This window comes from Parasteatoda tepidariorum, chromosome 5, assembly GCF_982258835.1.
Source record: "Parasteatoda tepidariorum strain Cologne lab strain chromosome 5, Ptep-v5.0, whole genome shotgun sequence".
NCBI classification, from domain to species: Eukaryota; Metazoa; Arthropoda; class Arachnida; order Araneae; family Theridiidae; genus Parasteatoda; species Parasteatoda tepidariorum.
The window spans coordinates 56,857,571-56,882,858 of record NC_141759.1 but is presented as its reverse complement, the minus strand read 5'-3'; the positions used below and the strand labels follow the sequence as shown (position 1 = coordinate 56,882,858).

The following is a 25,288-nucleotide window of genomic DNA, read 5'->3' as shown; positions in this document are numbered from 1 at the left end:
AAATAATAAACATAGCAAAGAAAACATTCATTTTTATTGTTACATTTATAAATATCTAAAAATTCGAAAACATTTTCGCCTAATTTCTTTTTTAAACACAAATCTCCTCTTTTCCAGTGTCTGTTTACGAAATAAATGTAAACACAATCCATCAATGAATCAATTGTTTTATCACACCAAATACGAGATTACGCGAGAACACAGACAGGCGTGCACAAAATTATTGAAATTTTTATTTTAATTCACAATAAACGCGATAACTTCCCAAATTCTTGCAACCATGAGTGATAGTCAACAGCCAATCACAATGCGAAAAGCCCATTGATCCGACGTTATCATTTCCTTGTTGCCATTCTGTAGTAGAAACTATGGTTTAAAATTAGTTACCAATTCCTTAAAAGATAGTTAGTAGTCGTAAACTCAAAATTCGGTTCCCTTTCTGCGGCTAGATGGATGTGGATCTCAGTGCAGATACAAAAACTCTCGGCCACTCAAGATTTTATTTTTTAATTTTCTCTAGTGCAGTAGTTGGGCAAAATTAAGGTACCAAAAACGTTTCCTATCAAAACAAGTAAATAAGAAATAACCAAATAGATCAAATTAATGATTTGAGACTTTTATTGTAGTTGTTTAGTTGCTGTGACGCAGAATCCAGCTACATTTTTTAATTGTTCTTTTTTAAATTAATTTTACTATATTAATGGCTACACTGAATGCTTTAAAATCGTGTGGTTTTATCAGCTTCAAATTACAGTTACTGAAGACTTCAACTTATTTACCAAATACTTTGAAATTTGGGCAAAATTATGGCAAACGAGTATGAAACAGTTTTACTGATTCAATTTTAAAGATAGTATAGTGTATATGTCTACAAAGCTAACTTAGTATTTCAATATTATGAAGTATAGAGGACTGATTAAAATAAATACAGAAATAATATGGTTGTTAAGAATATTTACCATTTCTAAAAAGCACCAGATATAACGTGCTGACAACGATTTATTTGCTTTATAGAAGACCCTAATGTTTTTTAAATTTGTTATGGTGTAATGAATTATTGCTATTTTAACTGCTTAACAATCTTCATTATTTACTTCATATTATGCAAGTATTCTTTGATGCTTTTGCAAAGGTATCGAAATTCGATAAACTTCAATTTTTAAAATCAATTTTTAAAACTCTAATGGATTTTGTGATGAGTTTCATAAATATGCACTTTAATAAAATGTTAAAACCTTTTATTATGTTATCATTCAAGAATATTGTACACAACTAATACCCTTGCTATGGCGCCAAAGTGTTTTCCGTATCCTGATCTGTTGCACTAACTACAATCGCCAAGGTGCCAAATAGGTTTTAAATTTGCAAGTTTTTAAAAAAAAAAACATGTAGATGTTTGCCCCGGAGTGGCTACGAGCTATACACTTCGAGTTGTCCTCTTTAAATTTTTTTTTGTTTCTCGCGGGCTGCTGCCCGGAAGTTGCCAAGACTTGGCGATTATTCTGCCACAGATCAAGATACGGAAATATCCCCACTCTTGCTATGGCGCCAAAGGATTTTTTAACTTTTGTTTTTATTTGATTTCTCATGGGTCATTTCCTAGAAGTCATACAAAGTTGGCTATTATTTTGGCATAAGTGCCGATGTGAAAATCTTCTCTATTATTCTTTGTACACCTCAAAATATTTCAAAATAAAATTGGAGGATTGTAATAAACCCAACTTTCTTGGTTCATAACCACAATGGGCCAAAAAATTAGAATTTGTTAGATCAGATGTTTATAATGAGATTCATAAACATCTGATGAAACAAATTGTGAAACTTTTTATTACACATTTAATTATTTTATGTATTTATTGTAGCTTTTGTGCACATCTCAAAATATTCCGCAATTGGATAGTTTGTAAAACTGCAGTTTCTTGGTTCACATTCACAATTGGCTGAAAATTTAGAATTTGTTTGTTCAGTTGTTTATGATGAAATTCATAATTGTCTGATTTAACATGTTTTGTAACTTTTTCTTTTATGTTTAAATATTTTATGTATTTCTTATAGCTTTTGTGCACATCTCAAAATATTCCAAAATTGGAAGAGTTTGATAAACCACAATTTCCTGGTTCACAATCACAATGGACTGAAAAATTAGAATTTGTTAGATCAGATGTTTATGATGGAATTCCTGTATACAGAGTTATGAACCGTGATGGAAATATTATTGATCCTTCTCATGACCCTAAGGTAATTTATCTTTATCTAACTAATTTTTTTGAAAATTTGTTAAACATTATTTCATTTTGAAAAATTATATTTGATTGTAGATATTTTAACCATATCCTCTGAAATATTTCTTCAATATTTCATTCATTTCTTACTTATGTCACAAGGTTAATAAAAGATAGCTGATAAAGTGAAACAAAATAATTTTTGGTTTCTTGATCAATAGGTTTTGAAAAATTTAAATATTGATTTTATTGTTGTTTTTATTTTTAAATTCATGTTCATTATATTTACTTAAGTGAATAATAAATTTAATACTTTTGCATCTTGAATCCACTTTTAAACTTATGTTTCTATGCTTCTTCTTGTATGTTGTATGGATAAATTGCTAATGTCAGCTATTCAATGTTTACAATTATTGATCAAATTAATTATTTTTAATTTTTATATTCTCTTTTTAATTGTTTTACATTTTATTAATATATTTTGTATATAATCCAAATAATACTGATTTGTGATCAAAGTTAAAACTGATCCAAAGTGCTATAATTTAATTTAAAGCTGAAAATCATTGATTTCTTAAAATAAAAATGATAATTATAGTATATTTATTTTAAGAATTTTTAGCAATTATAATTTTGGAAAAAGGGTATAGTTATAACTGCAAAGAGAGAAAAAAATTCCGTAAATATTTGAAGTGGATATTATTAAAAAAGAACACAAATATACTGTTTTTATTTCTTTTTTTCCCCTTTTATAAATAAGTTAACTGTTAAGGTGCTAAGGCTTTGGCATTTGTATCCAGAAAATTTTCATATTAACGATGTTGTTATTAATAAATTGCTTATTAATATTCAATTATTTATTATCTGCTTAAGTATTATTTTTTAACATTTGCATTTTATTTTAAATAAACAGCTTGGCGAAGAGACTATAACAAAGCTTTATAAAGGAATGACATTACTGAATACTATGGATCGTATTCTGTATGAATCTCAGAGGCAGGGTAGGATTTCTTTTTATATGACAAGTTTTGGAGAAGAAGGTACCCACTTTGGTAGTGCAGCTGCTTTGGATCCTCAAGACATGATATTTGGACAATACAGGGAAGCAGGTACTACTTTTTCTGAATTATTTTTAGAATCGCAAGGTATTTTTACTGTCAAAACTATTATATTATTTATCTGTGTTTTGGTTTATAAACTAATAATTTTTTTTTTGTTTTTGCATGCAATGACATTTATTAACAACAAGCACTAAGTCTTCTTCAATGAATGTGTGTTTTCCTTCTCCCAAAAAAATGTTACAAACTATATTTTATTAATATAAGTATGATTTTTAAGTGGAACTATTAATTTATGATTGTGAAAATAATTATTCTGAACAATGTAAATAAAATTTATTATTTAAATGCTGTGTATTAATATTACAGAAAAGTGTTTGAAGAATTTGTAATTTAATGTTAATTAATGACTGTAAAAAAAAAATTTTTTTTTCAAAGCACAATATAAAAACTATATTTTTCGATTTTACCTATGCGCTGCCTTAATATGGCAATTATGTTAACTAGTAATTAGACCATGAGTTTATTGTTTTCCTGATTTTTAATTAAATTTATAAAATTATTTGGTTATTTATTGGATAGAATTACTGTTAAAGCAGAGTAGGATCAAATTTTATGTTCTAGAGCTCACTGATACTTCATATGCTAAACACAAAAACATCCAGATATTTTAATTCTATGAAAGTCAAGGATGTTTGTCTTTAGGAAGCTCAAGAGTTTATAAAAACAAGGCTTGTTTTCCACCCAAAATTTATCACAATTTTGATTTAAATATTTTTACTTCTGTTTGTATTTATGGTTTTCAGTTATCTCTGTGAATATAATATATATTTACATGTAAAAGCACAAAAAATATTTTTTTGATCTAATAGGTACTAGTGAATAATACTGGTGAATGTAATTTCTTATATTTACTATAGAAATGTTTCGTGATGAATTATCAATGCAGATTTTAGTTTTCTTCATTATAGTATACATAACAGAATTAATTTTTTTAAAAAAGTGAATGAAATAGACAAAAGTTAATAAAAATATGACAGAGACATTGAGTTGTTATTGTAAATTTAAATCTACAGCATGAACTAAACAATTTCTTTTTGTGTTGTTAAATGGCTACTGTACCTAGGGTAAAAAGAAACTGTTCATTATTAATTTAAAAAAAAAATGATCAGAATTAAGAAGGTTGACATGTGATTAATCAATCTTTATTATTCAGATAATATTTTTTAGAATAAATTAAAAGTTTATTCTAAAAATTACTTTTCAAATAATTTTAAAATTTTGTTTCAATCTTTACTTTTTAAAATTTTTTTTAAAAGAAAAAGGGGAGATTACAATTTTGAACTCACCTTCTGTGTTTACTATTTTTTTTATTTCAATTAAATGAGAAATTTTTAATTAAAGTAAGAGAAAAATATATTAAATAAGAAATTGGTTATTGCGCCAAATATGAAATATTTGTATATTATGCCTGACTGAAGTTAGAAAACAAAAATAAATTGATATTTGATAAGAGCTTAAATTATTTAATAACATTCTCTCTTTTAAAATTAATAAACATCCTCTTTAATTATGAAAAGTATTTATATTTTGCTGTTCATTTATAGCATGTATAATTATTTAATGTCATTGATTTAAGATTTTGTAACCGTTCTAATTTATTGTATCATAATTTTTACTGGCTTTTTTAGGTGTACTGATGTATCGTGGTTTTACCTTAGACCAGTTTGTGAATCAGTGCTATGGGAATAAAAATGATATTGCTAAAGGTCGCCAAATGCCTGTTCATTATGGAATGAAATCTCTAAATTTTGTTTCAATATCATCACCATTAGCAACTCAGATGCCACATGGTATATTTTGGTTATAAAATTTTATAAAAAATACTCTGGCTTAAAATTAGATTTTGCCTACCTAACTTTAAACTTCTTTTTTTTCTTAGTTTTATATCCATAAGTAGGTATTTAAATATAATGTGTATCATAAATTCTTCTGCTGAAATTATTATTAATATAATTTTTATGTGGAAAAATGCACATTGATTTATATTTTTGCCTTTTTAAGGAAAGTATATTTACAGTAATTTCTTTTAACAAGCTATAAATTATGTTTATTACATTGCTTTATATCAATTAAATTTTAATAGTAAATTTAATTATAATAAATTTTCTACGGGACTGTATCTTAGCAATCAGTTTTACTTTCCGAAATTAAAGAGTTTTGTGAAATTACTTGATAATTAGCAAATTTGAGAAGGTCATAAAAAATTTAAAAAGCTATTTATAAATCTTATTAATATGATTGAAAACTCTTTAACTTAAAGAATTTGCAGTATAAATTAATGCATTGCATTTACAGCTGACCATAGATTTTTTTAAGCAAAATTTATAGTCTTTCTAAAAAACAAAATTGAAGTTTTTCCACTGAGTTTTTCCATTTTAAATAAATGTGAGAATTCTTAGGTGCTGTAGTGACTGTTTATTATTATTATTTTGTTTTTTTACAGCAACCTTAGTATCTCACACTGTTTTATTATTATTTTTTATTATATATCATTGATTTGTAAATGAAACATGCAGACTGATGATTGCAGTTTTGAAATATTACATGATAAAAATACAGTGAAACCTCTCGGGTGAGACCGCTCTCTCTTCCACAGTAAAATGATTGTTAATGGCGGTTGGTTATTCTTAGGGACTACCTTCATTGACTTCGAAATGTTGTCTAAGTTACATGATTTTTCGCAAGCAATTTTAATTTTACTCAGTGTCACTTTCTTAGTGCAGAAATGCAACTTGAGTTGGTGTCATGAAAACCGGATCGATGAATGAAATTTAATGTCATCAAAAAGGACTCCTACCGATAAAATTATGTTTAAAAACAAATTTTCCAATTATGAAAGATAGAACTATTTTAAATAAGTAAACAATTATGTTTTTAAATTTGCATTTAATTTTATATCATAAAAATTAGCTTTAAAGCTTGTTTATTTGAGATTCTCTTTTTTTTTCCTTCTAATTTAACTTTCAACTCTCAAAATAAATCATTGATAGCATTGTTTTTAGTGCACTCTGACTACAACATGAGGTTGTAGATCTCTTTCAGAAATCGTCAAAAAGAGCTTTATAAATAAGAGCCTCAAACAGATATTTGGTATACATTTTAATTTTCTTATTTGTTTTCTTAACATTTTTTGTTAGATATTTTTTCGTGTTTACTTAATTAACCTTTTCTTAATTATTTAATTAACTGCATTTGCTGCAAAGGATTGCCTGATCGCTGGAAGAGGTTTTGATGGACTTTCCTAAAGGTTTTCTTCAACACAAAGTATACAGAAAAAATTCCGTGCCTCCTAAAAGTGATCACAAATAGAGGTCCTTACATGGAGGTGTTCTTTCCTAGAAGTTTCACTGTAATGTTCGAGAAATATTAAAGAAAAATATTTGTACTTAATGAAAATATTACTTAATAAATTTCACCAGTCTAAAGATTATATCATTTTAGACTACAAAACCAAACAACTAACAACTAGAATATCTTGACTTAAAATATTTCACTTGAAAGCTGACAATATCATGCATAGGGTAAAGGGACAGAGTTAATTGGAAGAGTTGCAATAATTTTGTTATTTATCACTCAAACTTACACTTTCATTTCTGTTAAACTTTCATTTGCATTTCATGACAGCATTCTTGATTCTTAGCAGCAAATTAAAAAATAAGATTTTTGTGGTGGTAAAGTAAATTTTAAATCTCTTTGTTTTAATGCCTCTTATTTAATTTTTAATCATTGCTTTTAATAATCAGAGACATTATACTATGAATGATTATGATAATTTCATATTTTTATTGTTACTGCCTTTTCTAATTAACCAATCATGAGTTTAAACGAACAAATGACTTGATGGAGTTAACGAGGAGAAATCAAAATTAAGCTATCTGCGTGTGTGCTAATAATATTGGTTAATTACTGACACAGCTTTAATTGGAATAATTATTACTCTTACTTTATACTAATTTTAACCAAATCATTCATTTACATTTAATCAGCCTAAAATTCTTACGTATTTTATTGTTAATGCCTTTTCTAATTGTTCAGTAGCATACTTTAACAAATAAATAACTCAATTTAATCTAATTGAGCTATCTGTCTGGGAGTTAATTGCTAACACATATTTTATTAGCATAATTATTCAATAAATTAGAGTAATTTTAGAAATATTTATATGTTTAAAAATTTTATCCACATTAAAGGCTATTATTTAATAAATTCGATTAAATTTCGTTTAGTAAATTTGGAAAAAACTAAGACAAATTTCAAGTATTTTTTTTTGTTAATTTAAAATTCTTATCGCCTATATAGTATGGGATTTTATTATTTTTAGCAGTTGTAAAATATGTTCCAAATTCAGTAAAGGCTTCTACCTCTCTCCTGTTACTTAATATTGATTTGTCTAATTACTTTATAAAATAAAAACTGAATTCAACTTAATTAAATTAAATTCTTCTAATAAATAAAACATTAAACATAAATTTCTAATGTAATAGCTTGTCTTTAAAACAGTTTTATTTTAGGTATGAGGAACATAAATTAAAATAGATTTAAATTATCGATATTATTAATTATTTACACTAACCCCATATAAACTGGTGAGGCCAAAAACATATTTCTTTCTTCTTCTTTTTCCTTTTTTGTTTTTTAATTGAAAAAGCTTAATAATGTATACATAGGCAATTCCATGAACAAGGGATAACCTAACAAAAACTGAACATTTAATCATTAACAAATTGTTTAGCTTTTTTATTAACTATTTTAGATATAAAATCAAAAATTGTAGTTAAATATTTTGTAATGTTAATAAGAAAATGTTTATTCAAATTTTAATCTAGTTTGTATTTGTAACATAAGTCACATAAAAACTGTAATATCAGTCAAAAAAGCTTTTTCTCTGTTAACAATTTTTTATATTTAATTTCATATGTACTTTTAGTGTTTCCTGTTTGTTTGAATTTTTTTAAAATAAGTTTCAAAAAGATAATTCCTACATTGCTTATAAAAGAAAGAAAATTTCAGAATTAAAATATATTTTACTCAATGTCCTTTCTATGTAACATCAGTTACATTTAATATTTTTATTCTATGTAAAACATTTATAATTTTCTTCCTTTTTTTAGGTATAATAATATTAGGCTATTGAAAAACAACTCATATAATTTAAAAAAAAAAATACTAATAAACATTTAAAAATGAGAAAGTTTATTAAAATCTAACATCATGGAATTGCCCACATCTATAGTAATCATTCAAAATGAAAGTAATAGTTAAAATTTTAATTAAGATATACAAAATATGTTCAAATTGATAATAAGTAAACTTTTGTATGAAATTTTTTAAAATTATTTAAATAATTCCCCTTTATGAATACATATTTTTTTACATCCAGTTTGTGGCATTTCCATATCTAAGTCATGTACCTTTCAACTACATGAAATTCAATTACTGATTTCTTTTAATTGTTTGGGCTTAAAAATTCAAGTTGTTTTTGAAGTTTGTTTTTTCCAATGTTTTTTTCATCGTAATTTACTATAGATATGAATTTTTTCTCATAATTTTCTGCTACAAATTTGATTAATAGGTAAATTATATTATTTTTAGCTGTTGGAGCTGCGTATGCATTCAAGAGATCTCAATCAGGGTTGTGTGTTATCACTTATTTTGGTGAAGGAGCTTCTAGTGAAGGGGATGCTCATGCTGCTTTTAATTTTGCTGCTACTCTTAACTGCCCCATCATATTTTTTTGGTAAGCAAGAACTTACTAAATAAAATAAAAAACAACGATATAGTTCAAAAAGTGTCAGTCTAAAACATTAATTTTTTTTCTGCTTATATTTTTTATTATAATTGGACTTAAGCAACATAAGTCACAAAATTAAGGATTGCAACTTTCTTCTCCAGCAGAAAAAAACGTCTCTGGAAGAAACAGGTTTCTTCAAACCCAAATAGAAGAAACTCTTTGTCAAAAGGAAACATCAAATATTAAAAAATTTTTTTACACATTTTTAATTTTAATCTAGTCTAAATAATAGTATTAATTTCCATGTTATTTAATATTTCATTTTTAAATAATCAAAGACTAACCTACTAAATTTTATAATCAAGTACTGTTAAATACGAATACTCCAATTTACTCTTATATGAAAGATAGAGATTTTAAAATCTCAATAAAATTAAAATAATTTAAAAATAAATTTAAAAAAAAATTGAGAGGAAAAACTTTACAAACCCAACTGTATTAAATTTATTACAAACCCAATGAATTAAATTTATTGCAAACCCTATTGTACTGTATTAAATTTAGTTTGTTTAAATTTAAGCTATTCCTATAATATTAGCTACTAAACAATTGTATTGGTCATTTTTAGTTTCTTCCATTTTTTCTGAGTCTTACAAGAAATAAGTTTCTTCCAGACGAAATGCGAACCCTGGTACAGAATAATTGTTAGAACCTTGAATATTGATAATGTACAAGTAGTATTGCTACTGAGCATTTTTCATATTCCAAACTAGAAAGAAAAATAATAGATTAACTTGAGTTGCAGATGTTGCCAATGTTTTCTTTTTAATGGAATTTCTCTGCAGTGAATGGTAAAAGATATTACAAACTAAAATTGTCATAAATCTGAAAAAGTTCTTTGGTAGGGGTCAGCTAAAACTTGATTATGATCTTTGAATTGTTATGAAATATTGAGCATTGCATATTTTCTAGCTTTTTAATTTTGTTTAATTCTTAAATTTATAATTAATTCTCAAATTATTTTCTCTTTAAAAATATCTATTAAATCTTACTCACTGGAAACACTTGTAATGAAAATCCAATTCTATAAATAGATATTGTTTGTTTTTTTTTTTTTTTTAGTTTACTTGCATAGTTAAAGAGGAACCTTTTCTTGATTGTTAGTAAAATCTACAAATGGTGTTGGCAACCTTTCCAAAATGAAACTGAAAATTTTGATTTCTGATTATTCGATTCGATTATATTAGAACTATAGACTGATTAAAACTGAAACTTTCAACAATTACATCAAAACTAGTTCCACGATACTAATTCCATGCTATAAAATTAATTCCATGATATTAAATTTATTCCATGATGTTAATTGTTTTTTATTAAAACCTTTTTATTGTTATTAACTTGAATACCTTTCTCTAGAAGAACTAAAACCACTCAATCACCCATTTGGGATTATGAGCTTCAATAATATTAACATCAGTGATGGGCATCATTCACGAAAATTTTATTCATGACTAAATTTATTCAGAATAAATTTATTCTGAATGATTATTCATACGAAAATTTAGTCATTATTAATCATTCATTATGCAAATGTATAAAAATTTTTGAATAATGATTGATGAATAAACTCATTAGTCATGAATAATTTTTCTGAATAAAATTTTGAATAACCAGCAAAAAATGCAATCGATATGTCTTTGTCTATAACGAGATGCAAAACATTGTTTGCTCTTAAACTTCTTATTTTAGGAATTAAACTATAAAACTAAGACAAGTATGTTTATTTATTTTTATGTTATTTTAACTTACTCCTGCGTAACATACTTAGTTGTGCTAAAAAGTAGGTTTATAACAGTTTAGTTACTTAAGTTCATTTTAAAATTTTGTTCTAAAAACTATAAAACGCAATTTTTTATAGTTTTTGAAAGCAAACGATAATATTATTTTAAATTTTTAAACAAAATTTGAACTTAAAAAATTAAACGCTTTTTTGCCATGTAACCATTTCTCAAAAGTATGCATTACGTTAGACTAAAGTAAATTTTCTCAAACATTATATAAATATACTTGAAAAGGATTCACGTTTTATTTGTAGTTGTCATAATCAATTAGAGTATTGCATGCCCATTTTTGTTGACCAGTAAAATTATTCAGTTATTTTTGACTAATGAATAAAGGATACTGAATGACGAATAATGAATGATTTATTCTTTATTCAAAATATTTCTGACTAATGAATAAATCTTTATTCATCATTCATTATTCAGATTTTGAATAATTATTCATTATTCTGAATGACAAATGCCCATCTCTGATTAACATAAATATTGAAGATCATTATATGTTTATGATATATTTTATAATGTTTTATCTTTTACCTAATAATTTTAAATTTGTAATTGATCATTGTAATTGGTTTCATTTTTAATAAGCTCAAATAATGGATGTGTCCCAATGATGAGTGGTGACTATCTTAGTAATTTTTCCCAAATTTTATTGAGAGAGGGGAGAGAGAAAGGCTTTGCTCATCCTTTGATTCTTCCATCATTTTTCCATTAGAAACTAAAATTTAAATAAATCAATAAATATCTAAGAAATAGTGGTTCTTCTCATCTTTTCAGTAACAAAATAATTGTCACCAACAACAATCTTTAATTTAATATTATATTAATGAAATCAGTTATCCTTTTTGCTATAACTTCATTTAATATTAAACAGTTATCAAAATATTACAATGCTTCAGCTTGTTTTTTAACAAGCAAAAAATACGCCATATCTGTTTTAATTCATCCTAATGTATTTAAGACAGTCATTTAAAAATTTATTTAAGAGAGTTATAAGTACATTTGTACTTATAATTGTCTTAAATAAATTTTTCCACAACCACCAAGTTTTAAATAGTTTCTATTATAACCAACTTCGAACAGGAATTTTGCTTCAAATTGCATTAAATTGTTTTTATTTTTATTTATTTATTTTTTGTTTTTTTTTTTAAATTAGAAACATTTAGTTAAATTGATATTAAAGCAAAATTATAAAATTTGAAATCAACTGTGGGCTTTTCTCCAAAAGTTTTTAAAACTGCTTCAAAATTATAAAACTTGCTGTCACAGATTGCATAAAAATATTAATTTCATCACTGTGTGCTGTCTAAAATTTTCTAAATAAATGTATCAGTGCTGATTTTAATATGTTATATTCAAAGTGCGCAAAAAAAAAAAAAAAAAAAAACAGTTCACCCTGCAGCGTAACTTTTGATCTAATGATCGTATATCTCAACCTCAATAGTTCGAGAAGGTGACCTCAAGTATGCTAATTAATAAGTACAGAGGATATTCTAAGTTACAAAATCAGACACAAAAACGTACTTCTCTTAATAAACATACCTTTTTTTTTACATATTCGAATTTCTGACCTTAAAATATAAGGGAGAGCCATATTTTGAGAAATATGGTACTCATAGTTTGGTCAGGAGAGTGATCCAAAGTTTGAACCCCTTATTGTTAATTTTACTTTGAAAATTGAAAAACTTTTGCACACAACTATAAAATTTGTTTATCCAAAGATAATTTCATGCAAAAAAGAAAATTTAGCAAATATTTATTATTTTTTACATTACTTTAAAGTATACCTCGGTAAAATTCGATTACTCAAAAACTATTCGACCAATTTTTTGCTCAAATTTTGTATTTTGCCATGTAAAATGACATACTTTAGAATGATGTAAACAATTGTATAACTTACAATTTAAAATTTTTTCGACTATTACTAACAAAATAATAAATATTTATTGAAATTTAATTTTTTCATGGGATTATATTTAGATTAAACTAACAAATTTTATAATTCTGTGTGATAATTTATATTTCGCTTAAAATTTTTTGAGATATCGTGAAATACGCAGAAAGTAAAATTAACATTAAGTAAAGTAAACTTTGGAACGCTCTCCTGACCAATCTATTGGGGCCATATTTCTCAGGTTGGGGCTGCCCCCTATATTTCGGGGTCAGAAATTCGAATCTGTCAGAAAAAAGGTGTGTTTATTCAGAGAATATTTGAGGTCATCAAACCATTAAGATTTAGTCTTAGAACGTGAAAATCCATTTATGAGATCAAAAGTTATTCAGGGTGGTCTATTTTTTTTAGTGCATTACAATATAGATATAAAGCATAAAATCCGAAATTTTCACTGATTATTTAAAAACATATGAAATTCTCACTGATTATTTAAAAACATATGAAATTTTCATTTTTTAGCCGTAATAATGGTTATGCTATATCAACTCCAACTCATGAGCAATATAAAGGTGATGGAGTAGGTAAGGGTAACCTTTTATTTTTGGTACAATTTTATGTTTTAAACTTTATTTATTAACTTTATTTGAGCAAATTTCAAATCTATTTATTGGAAAATATTTCTTATATCCATTTCTAAAATCTTGCAGTTTTTTCACTATTTAAACCAATGCTTTAATAGTACTTTTTTAGATCAATCAGTTAATTGTCAGATTGGGTTGCCAAACTTAAAGTCCAGTTCTTAGTATATTAATATTCATTTAGATTAAATAAAAATGCATTTTTGTATTTTTCTTTTCTTTTTTGGTATCTGTAGCTGCAAGAGGCCCTGCTTATGGTATACCTTCAATAAGAGTTGATGGAAATGATATTCTTGCAGTATATAATGTAGTTAAATCTGCCAGACAGTTGGTTATTGAAGAATCAAAACCTGTTCTCATTGAAGCTATGACTTATAGGTAAATATTGCTAATTATAATGATCCACTATTTTAGTATAAAAAATTCCTGTAAAATATTTTCATATTAATTTGTTTATCTTATGCATTAAAACAAATATTTTTTTAAATAACATTTTAACTTCTGTTCCGCTTGAATAGGATAAAAGTTTTTAATTAATCACTTGTCATAGGATATTAAAAGAGTAAAATGTTTTTTTTTAGAAAAAGTTTAATTATGAAATTTATTTGTTCATTAAAATTTTATTGATTTCAATAGCAATTATCATAGATTAAGTTATAGTATCATAAAACATAAATGACAGCTTATGTTGAATAACCAATCTCTCTCTCTCTCTCTCTCTCTATATATATATATATATATATATATATATATATACAGGGTGATTCTAAAAAGATGGGAAAAATTTTAGGAAGTGATAGTACACACCCAGACAAACGATTTTTATCAAAGAATGCATGGTCGAAAACAAAACCCAAAACCGCAAGAGGGCGTCGAAGTTTATGTTCTTATATGAGGCAAAAACACACAAAGAACGATGAAGTTATGTTTTAAAAGCAAATTTAATGGCATGGGATTACAATAAGTGTTCAAAACAGTGGCCGGCAGCGGCTATGCTGGTACAACGGCGAAGAAAAGATAGGCAAACTTTCCCTGCAGCGGCTGAAAGCTTGGCGACAAATAACGTAGCGCAGTAACTCGCAATAGGAATGGAGCTTTCTTGTTTGCATGAAAAAACTTTCCAAATACGCCAGCACCTTTGCGTTTTATTTTCGACCATGAAAAAAATTGTTTTTAAACCTTTGATAAAAATTGTTTGTCTGGGTGTGTACTATCACTTCCTAAAAAATTTCCCATCTTTTTAGAATCACCCTGTATATATATATATATATATATATATATATATATATATATATATATATATATATATATATATATATATATATATATATATATATATATATATATATATATATATACTATATATGTATTTATGTATATATATATGTATATATATATGTATATATGTATATATATATATGTATATATATATATGTATATATATATATGTATATATATGTATATATATGTATATATATATATATATATACACTGAACTAAGGATTTATTTGTTACTTATATTTTATGCTCACTCTTGGATAAGAAACACTTGATGTATTTCTTTTTGTAAATAGAGATTTTGTATACATAATATTTAATATTATGCATTAAAAACATTTGAAAAAAAAATTAGGGTGCAAAAATAAATAAATAAAACATATAAAAGAGTCATTCCATAGCTGTCATATAAGTAGCTAAAACTTGATAAATAATTAAATTAAAAATTTACAAAATATTCTGGAACAAGTTTAAGGGAAATGAATATTATTTTGCTCTTTGAATAATATCATTTTCACACAAGGCAATGCAACAAATTATAAAAAATTCAATGGCTAAATTATATTGTTCATGAATCAGTGGATGAAAAATGAAGGAAAAGCATAATAAAACCATAAAAAAAAGTGCATAGTATAATATAAAAAAAACTTACTATTGATTACGAATGAAACAACGCAATTATAGAATAGTTAAATTTTATATATTGCAATTGCAAGCAATGTATGTATTTAGTTAATCTATTTTTTAGAAGATAATTTTAGTCAAAGTTTCTCTGATAATTTTCAGTAATTTTGTATTATATTAATGGAACTGAGATTTTGTTGATTAAAGGATCTTCTTAAGATGCTTGAGCTTTCGGTTTCCCTATATTTTATGCAATTACAGCTTTTTTTTAAAAAAGTAGGTTTAAGCTATGTGGTGCATGTTTAATAGTTCTGATTCTGGGCTATATAATCTGTATATCAATTTTAAAATATTAATTTTGGCGCTTCCTATTATGCAGAATAGGACACCATAGCACATCAGATGACAGCAGTGCATATAGATCTGTGGATGAAGTTAGATTTTGGCATCAGAAAGATCATCCAATAACTCGTTTGAGAAAATACATGGAGAACCAAGGCTGGTGGGATGATGCAAAAGAAAAAGCATGGAAAGAAGAAACTAAAAAACAAGTAACTATATTAAACATGAACATTTTTCTTATTGTGTTTATAAAAAAATTTAATTAGTTTTAGTGTTAATTTAGGGAGGTATAAATATTTGGGATGATTTAAAAGCATTACTCTAATTGTAGCTGGTGGAAATATGACAAGAAAAGATTTTAAATGTTTTGTATCTATATTATATAAAGCACTAAAGCATATATTGTTAAGAAACCAATGTCATTTATATTTTATGTTGGCAATAAAGAATTGAAAACTGAAATATCGAGCTAGTGAGTCATCATAAGCATCAACACTTAAACTGGCATGTTTATAAATTTCTGAATGAAAATTCTTTTCTCACATATGAAGCGAAAAGCTGAAACAAATTGAGCATATAAACATACTAAAATATGCTCTATTTTAGTTTTAATTACATTATTTGTACAAGAATTATTACAATTCAGAGTTATATTTTAGTTTTAATAATGCTTCATAATTACCATAGATGTGTTTTCTCAATTAAGTTCAATCAGCTATGTTTTTTGTTTTTTTAAAATTTTATTTTTAACTTTTCCTTCGGTTTTTTTATTTAACATACAAGTTTAAGCAAGACTAAAATTGTCTCCAAATACTTAAATTTATAATTTTGTGTATGTAAAATAAATGAATGAATGAATAATGAATTTATAAATTGAATGAAATGTTTATGGATCAAACAATTTATAAGATGTATATATTGCATAATTTTAGACCTTCATTTTAAAAAGAGTATTAGAATGTATACAACGCTAGACTAAAAGACTTGAACTTAATGAATGAGAGAACAAGTTCCAATTGCAAAACGATAAAAGAGGAACTCCTAAACCTGCTATAGAGGTGGGCCTTTAAGAGAACAACGATTATATGATGAACGACCCTCATATATACCACCTTTTAACTCTCGCATGCGATCACTCATTCAGACATTTGATTTTTGTGATATACCATCGCAATCTGTAAATTAATTTCTCATCCAACCATGGACTATTTCATCATATTATCTTGATTGTTCATTTGTGTCATACAGTAAGTCTAATGTCTCACCTAGAATTTTTCAACAGCTGTTCACTTTCCATCATCATCAGTATATACAATACATAGTAGTTTTTACAGATGGATCTAAGTTCCCTGGACATGTTGGTTGTGGGATTGTTGTGGCTGATGTTACTTACAGCTACGACATTCCTGCAATTTGATCTGTTTTTACAGCGGAAGCATTTGTGATCCTTTTAGCTTTGACTCATTTCTTCGCATTCGGCTAGAAAATTTTGTATATACTCGGATAGTTTGAGTGTTTTAAGACAGTTAGAACATGTGAGAAACGAAGCTCATCCAATTTTTTTAAAATTTTATTTTGCTGGATTTCCAGTCATGTAGGTATTAAAGGAAATGGCAAAGCTGATTCTGCTGAACGATCTGCCTCTTCTCCAATAACATTATCTGTCCCATTTTCTGATTTAAAAAACCACATTCGCAAACTTGTTCAGTGTTTATGGCTGCAACACTGGAACCTGCAAGGCGAAAACAAATTACATTCTGTTAAACCTACTTTGGAGCCTTGGCCTGCTCTGCACATGCGCAGGGCAGATGTCAAACTCACCTGCTTGCGAGTAGGGCATACTTGACTTACTTACCTTCATATGCTATTTGGAGAACCTCCTCCCAAATGCAACGTTTTACTTACGATTCATCACATTTTAATACTTTGTCCATGTTTTAACCAGCTTTGCCTCACCTTTTTTGGTAGCTCTATTTTATGCATATAAGACTTGTTAGATGAAAACTATCATCCTAACATCTTTGCTTTTCTTCGCACTATTGGTATTTTAAACGGGTCTGGTTCATTTCATCGACAATCACTTCATCGACAGACCATTTCATCGACACCACTTCATCGACAGGCCATTTCATCGACTAGGTCATTTCGTCGACAGGCCGTTTCCTCGACAGGGTTGTTTCGTCGACAGGCCATTTCGTCGACAGGGTCATTTCGTCGACAAGTCATTTCGTCGACAAGTCATTTCGTCGACAGGGTCATTTCGTCGACAAGTCATTTCGTCGACAGGGTCATTTCGTCGACAAGTCATTTCGTCGACAGGGTCATTTCGTCGACAGGGTCATTTCGTCGACAGGGTCATTTCGTCGACAAGTCATTTCATCGACAGGGTCATTTCGTCGACAAGTGATTTCGTCGACAGGGTCATTTCGTCGACAAGTCATTTCGTCGACAGGGTCATTTCGTCGACAGGGTCGTTTCGTCGACAAGGTCATTTCGTCGACAGGGTTATTTCGTCGACAAGTCATTTCGTTGACAGGATCTTTTCATTTACAGGGTCATTTCGTCGACAGGGTCATTTCGTCGACAAGTCATTTCGTCGACGTGGTCATTTCGTCGACAGGGTCGTTTCGTCGACAAGGTCATTTCGTCGACAGGGTTATTTCGTCGACAAGTCATTTCGTTGACAGGATCTTTTCATTTACAGGGTCATTTCGTCGACAGGGTCATTTCGTCGACAAGTGATTTCGTCGACAGGGTCATTTCGTCGACAGGGTCATTTCGTCGACAAGTCATTTCGTCGACAAGTCATTTCGTCGACAGGGTCTTTTCGTTGACAGGGTCATTTCGTCAACAGGGTCATTTCGTTGATAGTGTCATGCGTAATTCTGAAACTATTTTTGAGATTTATTCTAAATATTTCTATTATTAATTAGAAAAATGCACTTATTTAATTTTATACTAAAGTAAAATTCTTTATGGCGGTTTATTGTTCCAATTGCACTAAAAGAAGTTCGCTTTTTAAATTAATTAATAGGTAGTTGAGAAGCGTTTAAACGGTTGATGTATCGAAATCTACATTTCTATATCTAAATCGTAATAGCTCGACACTTATTTTTAGAATAGGTAAGGATTGTCTTCAGAACATTACCAAGCATGATATCCGGACCGTGGTTACAGTTAATATAGTGTGACGTTAACAATCAAATTGTTTTTAATATCAAATCAAATTAATAAAATATATTTTTAGAATTAAAAGTAATAAAAATATATTACAATGAAAATTTAGACACTATTTCAAAGAGAGGAAAGCTAAATTTATTGCTGTAAAAATTTTCAATATTTTTACATAACTTTTAACAAAAACATAGATATCAGTCGAATTCTCACAGAAATGAAAATAATCATAGACCTAATTATTATATCTGCATAAGTAGAAAAAAAAATCTAGGTTTTTTATGATGGAAAAGTAATTTCTTAATGTTCACTTTAATTGCAATTTTAAACTTTTTGCTCAGCATCTTTAACATTAGGACAGGAATATGGGTATTCGAACAATCGAATTGAGTCTTAGTTTCGTTACTACTATTAGAGATTTCGAAGAGCAATAGGAACACAAACTTGATGTTTAGGTATTTACCGAGGCGGTTGTAGATTCCCACAATATTTAAAGTGCTACTCACCTTACCAAAATTGTTTAGAAGCACGGGCGTAACGTTGCAAGCCTGTTAGTGTTTGGTCTTCACAAAATATGTTTTTTCTATGAATAGTGAATTTAATAATAGTATTAATTATTCAATTCTAATCTAATACTATCAAATTATACTATTTTTGAATTATACTATTATTATAATTAAATAATAATAGTATAATTTAATAAGAATAATAATAGTAGTAAGTAAATGATGAATTAATTCATTTTTTATTTGCAGGATTTAAATTAGACATATTTTGCTTAAAAGAAAATTAACAAAAAGTCAAGCTTGGAATTTAAATGTAAGAATAAATAACTCCTACTCTACAAAAAAGAAAAAAAAATCTTGCAATTAAAATTTGACGAATTTTTTACTAGTATAATTGCTGAAATTTTTAACTGATTTTCTACACAGGATGAAAACACAATTTTCAAACACTTACTGACCACTATTAGCACGACTTATCGCCAATCAAAATTTTGATTATTTTCTGCCTGAACAAGCCAGGAGACTCTCAACTAAAATGTAGAAAAAATGAAAATAAAAAATGCATATGTATTTAAAATATCAAGTTTGTTCAATAGACTACAAATGAGAAAAACAATTTATAAAAATTTTCACGCAAAACAAAAACCACAAGGGCAAAATTTCACAAAATATTCTATCAACATTCAAAATTCCACTTTTTTCGTTTTGGTAACAAAAATTCACATTTCTTTATCAGGACACATATCAAACATGATATTTAAAAACATTTCCATTTACACCTTTTAAAGGACTTATTGCTCGCCTTTAAAATATATACTCTCCCTGCAAATTTTATTAATTTAAATAAATTTTTATTCTCTTGCAAATCGAAAAGAAAAACATTTTGATATTTGAGTAAAAAAACAAGTTTGCTAAACTTATTTTAATAAAACATTAATGGGAATAAAATCAGATGCATATAGATAACTCTCCTCAATTATAAACTCAAAAGTCAATTTATTTGTTATATCGTAGTAAATTGCGTTTTTCCCCCAAATGTTTTAGATCATAAAAACCAATTAGACAGGTTTCCTCCCCTCCTCTGATTTAGAACCATTTTTTATATCATTTCGATTGCATCGCATACCGAGGATGTGGAGTCATTGTGAGTTTTTTCTTTTTTACTTTAACGAAGTTTATTTTATAAGGTAAAAGAACTTATAAATGTTTAGGGAACATATAGGATAAAATACATATTAAATGCCACAACGTTATAAATAATTAATTAAATAAGAAATGAAATAAACTGGAAATGCGAGAACAAGATTTTTGTTTCAAATAATATTTCATTTAAATTTCACAAGAATTGTCAGAAGCTTCCCTGTTCAGCAGAATAGCTTACAAAGACGTGAGGAAGAGGATTAGAACAAAAAATTTATCAACATTATTTCCCAATATGTTTTCCAAGTTGGATTTTCATCTTATTTTTCCCCTCATGCATTTTTTCCCCAAGATTTTTATAATACTAGGAAGTTCAGCCCGTTGCTCACTTCGCTCGCCAACCTTCGTAATAGTCACTCATACAACTTAGTTTGTTTTTTTCCTATATCGATCTTTCTTTTAAAGAGAAAATATATAAATATTGAAATTTCATGTAAGAAAATTTTATTAATATGTCAATAGTAACAAAATTAACGATTACTTGCATATAAAAAAAAATCAACTGAGCTTGAAAAAAAAAATATCTAAACACAGGGAATATATAAATTTTTGATAAAACAAGAAGTAATCTTACTAGCTAACTATCTAAAAGGTTTGTGTTTTTCGGATTAAATTCTTTGTAAACATTGTTATCATTGCAAAAGTTAATTCCTTTTCCTTCTCTTTTTTTTTGGACAAGATTTTAAACTGTATTAATGCGTTTTACTCATTGCGGGGGAACGTTATATAAGTATAGTTTTCTTTTTTATCGACCGAAAATTTTTGCAGCTGAAATGGCCTGTTAACGAAAAAGCCTTGTCATTGAAATTATCTATCGACCACATGGTTTCATTATCTCACAGATTCATTCTATACCGTCTTTTTTTCCTTCCTAATTTCACCCGTCATTCACTCCCTACATCAAGAATCATTCACAATAGTTGTTGCAATTGCTTTTGCGATGATAATCTATAATAATGTACATTAAAAATTAATCTTAGAAACAAATGTGTTAAATATGATTAGAAAAAAATTGTGTAATATACAACTTAAATGTGTAAAATACAATTAATGTTTCGTTTTTGCAACGTGATATGAATAGAGGAATAGGCAATTTTTAAATGAAATACTTTTTTCCGGCAACTTCAACATACTATTAAGATTTTTCATCAGGCTAGGCTTAAAAAATTTCATCAGAAATATACTAAATTACAAAAAAGTGCAAGGGGCATAACGTCTATTGTAAAAGAATCATAAGAGTAGTTTCAAAATTACGCATGACTTTGCCTACAAAATAATCTTCTCTTAATATTGTCGACGAAATGACCCCTGTCGACAAAATGACCCTGTCGACAAAATGAACCTGTCGACAAAATGACCCTGTCGACAAAATAACCCTGTCGAGGAAACGATCATGTCGACGAAATGACTTGTCGACGAAATGACCTGTTGACGAAACGGCCTGCTGACGAAATGATTTGTCGATGAAATGACCCTGTCGATGAAACGATCATGTTGATGAAATGACCCTGTCGACAAAATGACCCAGTCGACGAAATGACCCAGCTGACAAAACTACCCTGTCGATGATGTAATAAACTAGGTGAAGATACGACCCTGTCGATGAAATGACTTGACGACGAAATGACCCTGTCGATGAAATGAACCTGTCGACGAAATGACTTGTCGACGAAATGACCCTGTTGACGAAATGACCCTGTCGATGAAATGACCCTGTCGACGAAATGACCCCGTCGTCGAAATGATATGACGATGAAATGACCCTGTCGATGAAACGATCATATCGATGAAATGACCCTGTCGATGAAACGACTTGTCGACGGAATGACCCTGTAGACGAAATGACTTGTCGACGAAATGACCCTGTCGACGAAAGGACCTTGTCGACGAAACGACTTGTCGACGAAATGACCCTGTCGACAATGACTTGTCGACTAAATGACTTATCGACGAAATGACCCTGTCGATGAAATGACTTGTCGACGAAATGACTTGTCGACGAAATGACTTGTCGACGAAATGACTTGTCGACGAAATGACCCTGTCGACGAAATGACTTGTCGACGAAATGACTTGTCGACGAAATGACCCTGTCGACGAAATGACCCTGTCGACGAAATGACCCTGTCGACGAAATGACCCTGTCGACGAAATGACCCTGTCGACGAAATGACCCTGTCGACGAAATGACCCTGTCGACGAAATGACCCTGTCGACGAAATGACCCTGTCGACGAAATGACCCTGTCGACGAAATGACTTGTCGACGAAATGACCCTGTCGACGAAATGACCCTGTCGACGAAATGACGCTGTCGACGAAATGACCCTGTCGACGAAATGACTTGTCGACGAAATGACTTGTCGACGAAATGACCCTGTCGACGAAATGACCCTGTCGACGAAATGACCCTGTCGACGAAATGACCCTGTCGACGAAATGACCTAGTCGATGAAACGGCCTGTCGATGAAGTGGTGTCGATGAAATGGTGTGTCGATGAAGTGATTGTCGATGAAATGAATGCGACCCATTTTAAACAGTATATAAGAGATTTATCATGCTAACCATTTTTATCAAGTTTTATCCACATATAAAAATACTTGCATTTACACTGTTTTAGAATTCTCATCATTTTTACTATACTTATTGATTGTGTAATTGTACTCTATTCTACCTTTTAATATGTTTTTAAAACCGTGTGTCTGGCGCAGCATGTCCTCTCTGGACCTTGTGCCATTAATCAATTCAATTCTTTAAGAGAGAATTAAAAATTGATAAAACTACATATAATTTATTTTGCTCTTAGATATGAAAGAAAAGGATTTAAATTAGAAACATAGTACGTCAGAAATTTCCGTGGCTACTAATGCAACTTTATCACATTCTCTAAGCTATTTAAATTAACATTTTTTCCTCTCCCTGGAAGAAAACTTTTAAATCATGGCCCGTTTGATGTGAAATATATTTATATATTAGATATATAAAGCAGCATAAGCAAGTAAAATATAAATAATTAGGAAATTACTATACTCATAGATCAAAATGTTTTGCTTAACAAGGAAAAATGAAAGAATCAGCCACAAAGCATAAATTAAAATGACTTAAAGTTCACATTTTTTACAAATATTAATATCTAATTTAGTATTCAGTTGCTATTTTCTTTTAACAATGTCTATTTTAAATAACATAAAACTATCTATTCAAAATTTTTGCATAAAGATAATTAAATACTACTATTTTACTTGCTGCATAAAGTTTTAACTTTGTTTTTCTATATTTAACGCTTATATATTTTGAAATATATGTAAAGTTATTAATAATCTTAATTATATCTTCAAGGTAATGCAGACTGTTGTGAAAGCAGAAAAATTGAAGAAAGCTCCCATTGATGAAATGTTAAAAGAAGTTTATGATGTAATGCCACCTCATGTTGAAGAACAACTTCAATATATAAAAGCTCATGTTGAACAGTATCATGAGCATTATCCTGTTGATCATTTTGAAAAATAATTTGTTTTGTTGCCAAATACAGATTGCATTTATATTGTTATGTTATTGTTTAACTATTAAAGTCCTATTTTATACTCTTCTTTTTAAGAAAAAGAAATCTATTTTTGTAAAACTTTTAATAAATTTTTTTTCTGGTATTCATATATTTTGGTTCCCTAAGGCTAATTTTGATTACTGAAAGAGTGTGTGCACTAATTTTTTGTTATGATAAATTTTACAGAAATGCATTATGTAAAAAACTATTTGCTTAACTGCCTTCTTAAGAAAACCTGGTCCAATGTTCATGGCTTAACATCTTAATTTTTTAAAAATGATTCTTCTCTATTTGTTTGATTGAAGAATTTCTAGCAATGATATGTATTTTTTGTTTTCTTAATTTACTTTTCGTTTTTAACTTTGCTTCTTATTTATTTAGACTCATACATAACTTAATTTGTTGTTTTTTTTTAACATTATTTTAATCAGACTAGTTTATATTTTTTCTAAAAAATACTGGATTTTGTTTACATTTAGTATGAAATCTTGATTGAAAATTTCTTAAAGTTTATAGCGAGGAAAAACAAATGTTATTCACATCTTTGACTTAGTGGAAATTTCTTTTGTGATATAAAATTTTTCTAAATAAGTATTTATAAACATCATACTACTGGGTTAGAATGTGATCCTGCATTTAATCATCATTAATAGCAAATCCTTTTTTTTATTAATTAAAACTCTCAATAAATGATTAAGAAACCCCAAAATATCTACTGTTCAGTTTAGATGTAATACAAAATTTAGGAACAATATAAAATTTAATATCTTAAGAATAAATATATCTATCTTAAAAAATAGTTTTTGCCATGTACCCTTTGATTCAAAAACATTTTAAAACTAAATTAATGAGAAAAAATTACAATGTAGACATTTAAACATGCATATCATTCTGATACAAATCTCTATTGACATTACAATCCATAATTTTGAATAATATTACTTTTTTTTAAATACTAGTGGGCTATGACCCCTTGCTCAGTATCTTCAAGCATTCCTTCACAATTTTATTAAGATATCTTAATGAAGTCATAAATCCAATGTTTATTGTTAGTGTTTTAGTTTGGTTCCTTCAAATAGGGAAAGATCTCATATAAATTACCTAATTGTAACAGAAACTTCGGTATAAAATGTATATATATCTTTTGTTTTTAATATTATTTGCTAAATA

General features: G+C 27.8%; 1 protein-coding gene across 1 annotated transcript; it reads left to right on the top strand.

The window, feature by feature from the left end:
• Positions 1 to 518: 518 nt before the first annotated feature.
• BckdhA (Branched chain keto acid dehydrogenase E1 subunit alpha) lies at positions 519 to 24,225 on the top strand. Its single transcript, XM_021145395.3, has 9 exons — positions 519 to 817; positions 2,056 to 2,238; positions 3,136 to 3,331; positions 4,972 to 5,133; positions 8,936 to 9,080; positions 13,332 to 13,393; positions 13,687 to 13,828; positions 15,732 to 15,903; positions 23,914 to 24,225. Exons 1-9 carry the CDS (start codon positions 701 to 703, stop codon positions 24,082 to 24,084), a joined length of 1,350 nt encoding a protein of 449 aa, XP_021001054.1. The 5' UTR covers positions 519 to 700; the 3' UTR covers positions 24,085 to 24,225.
• The last annotated feature ends 1,063 nt before the right edge of the window (positions 24,226 to 25,288 follow it).

Coding starts and splice junctions, on each gene's coding strand:
- BckdhA (XM_021145395.3), top strand. CDS start 701: ATGGCTACACTGAATGCTTTAAAATCGTGTGGTTTTATCAGCTTCAAA. Junction 2,239..3,135: donor ATCCTTCTCATGACCCTAAG/GTAATTTATCTT, acceptor TTAAATAAACAG/CTTGGCGAAGAGACTATAAC. Junction 5,134..8,935: donor AGCAACTCAGATGCCACATG/GTATATTTTGGT, acceptor TATTATTTTTAG/CTGTTGGAGCTGCGTATGCA.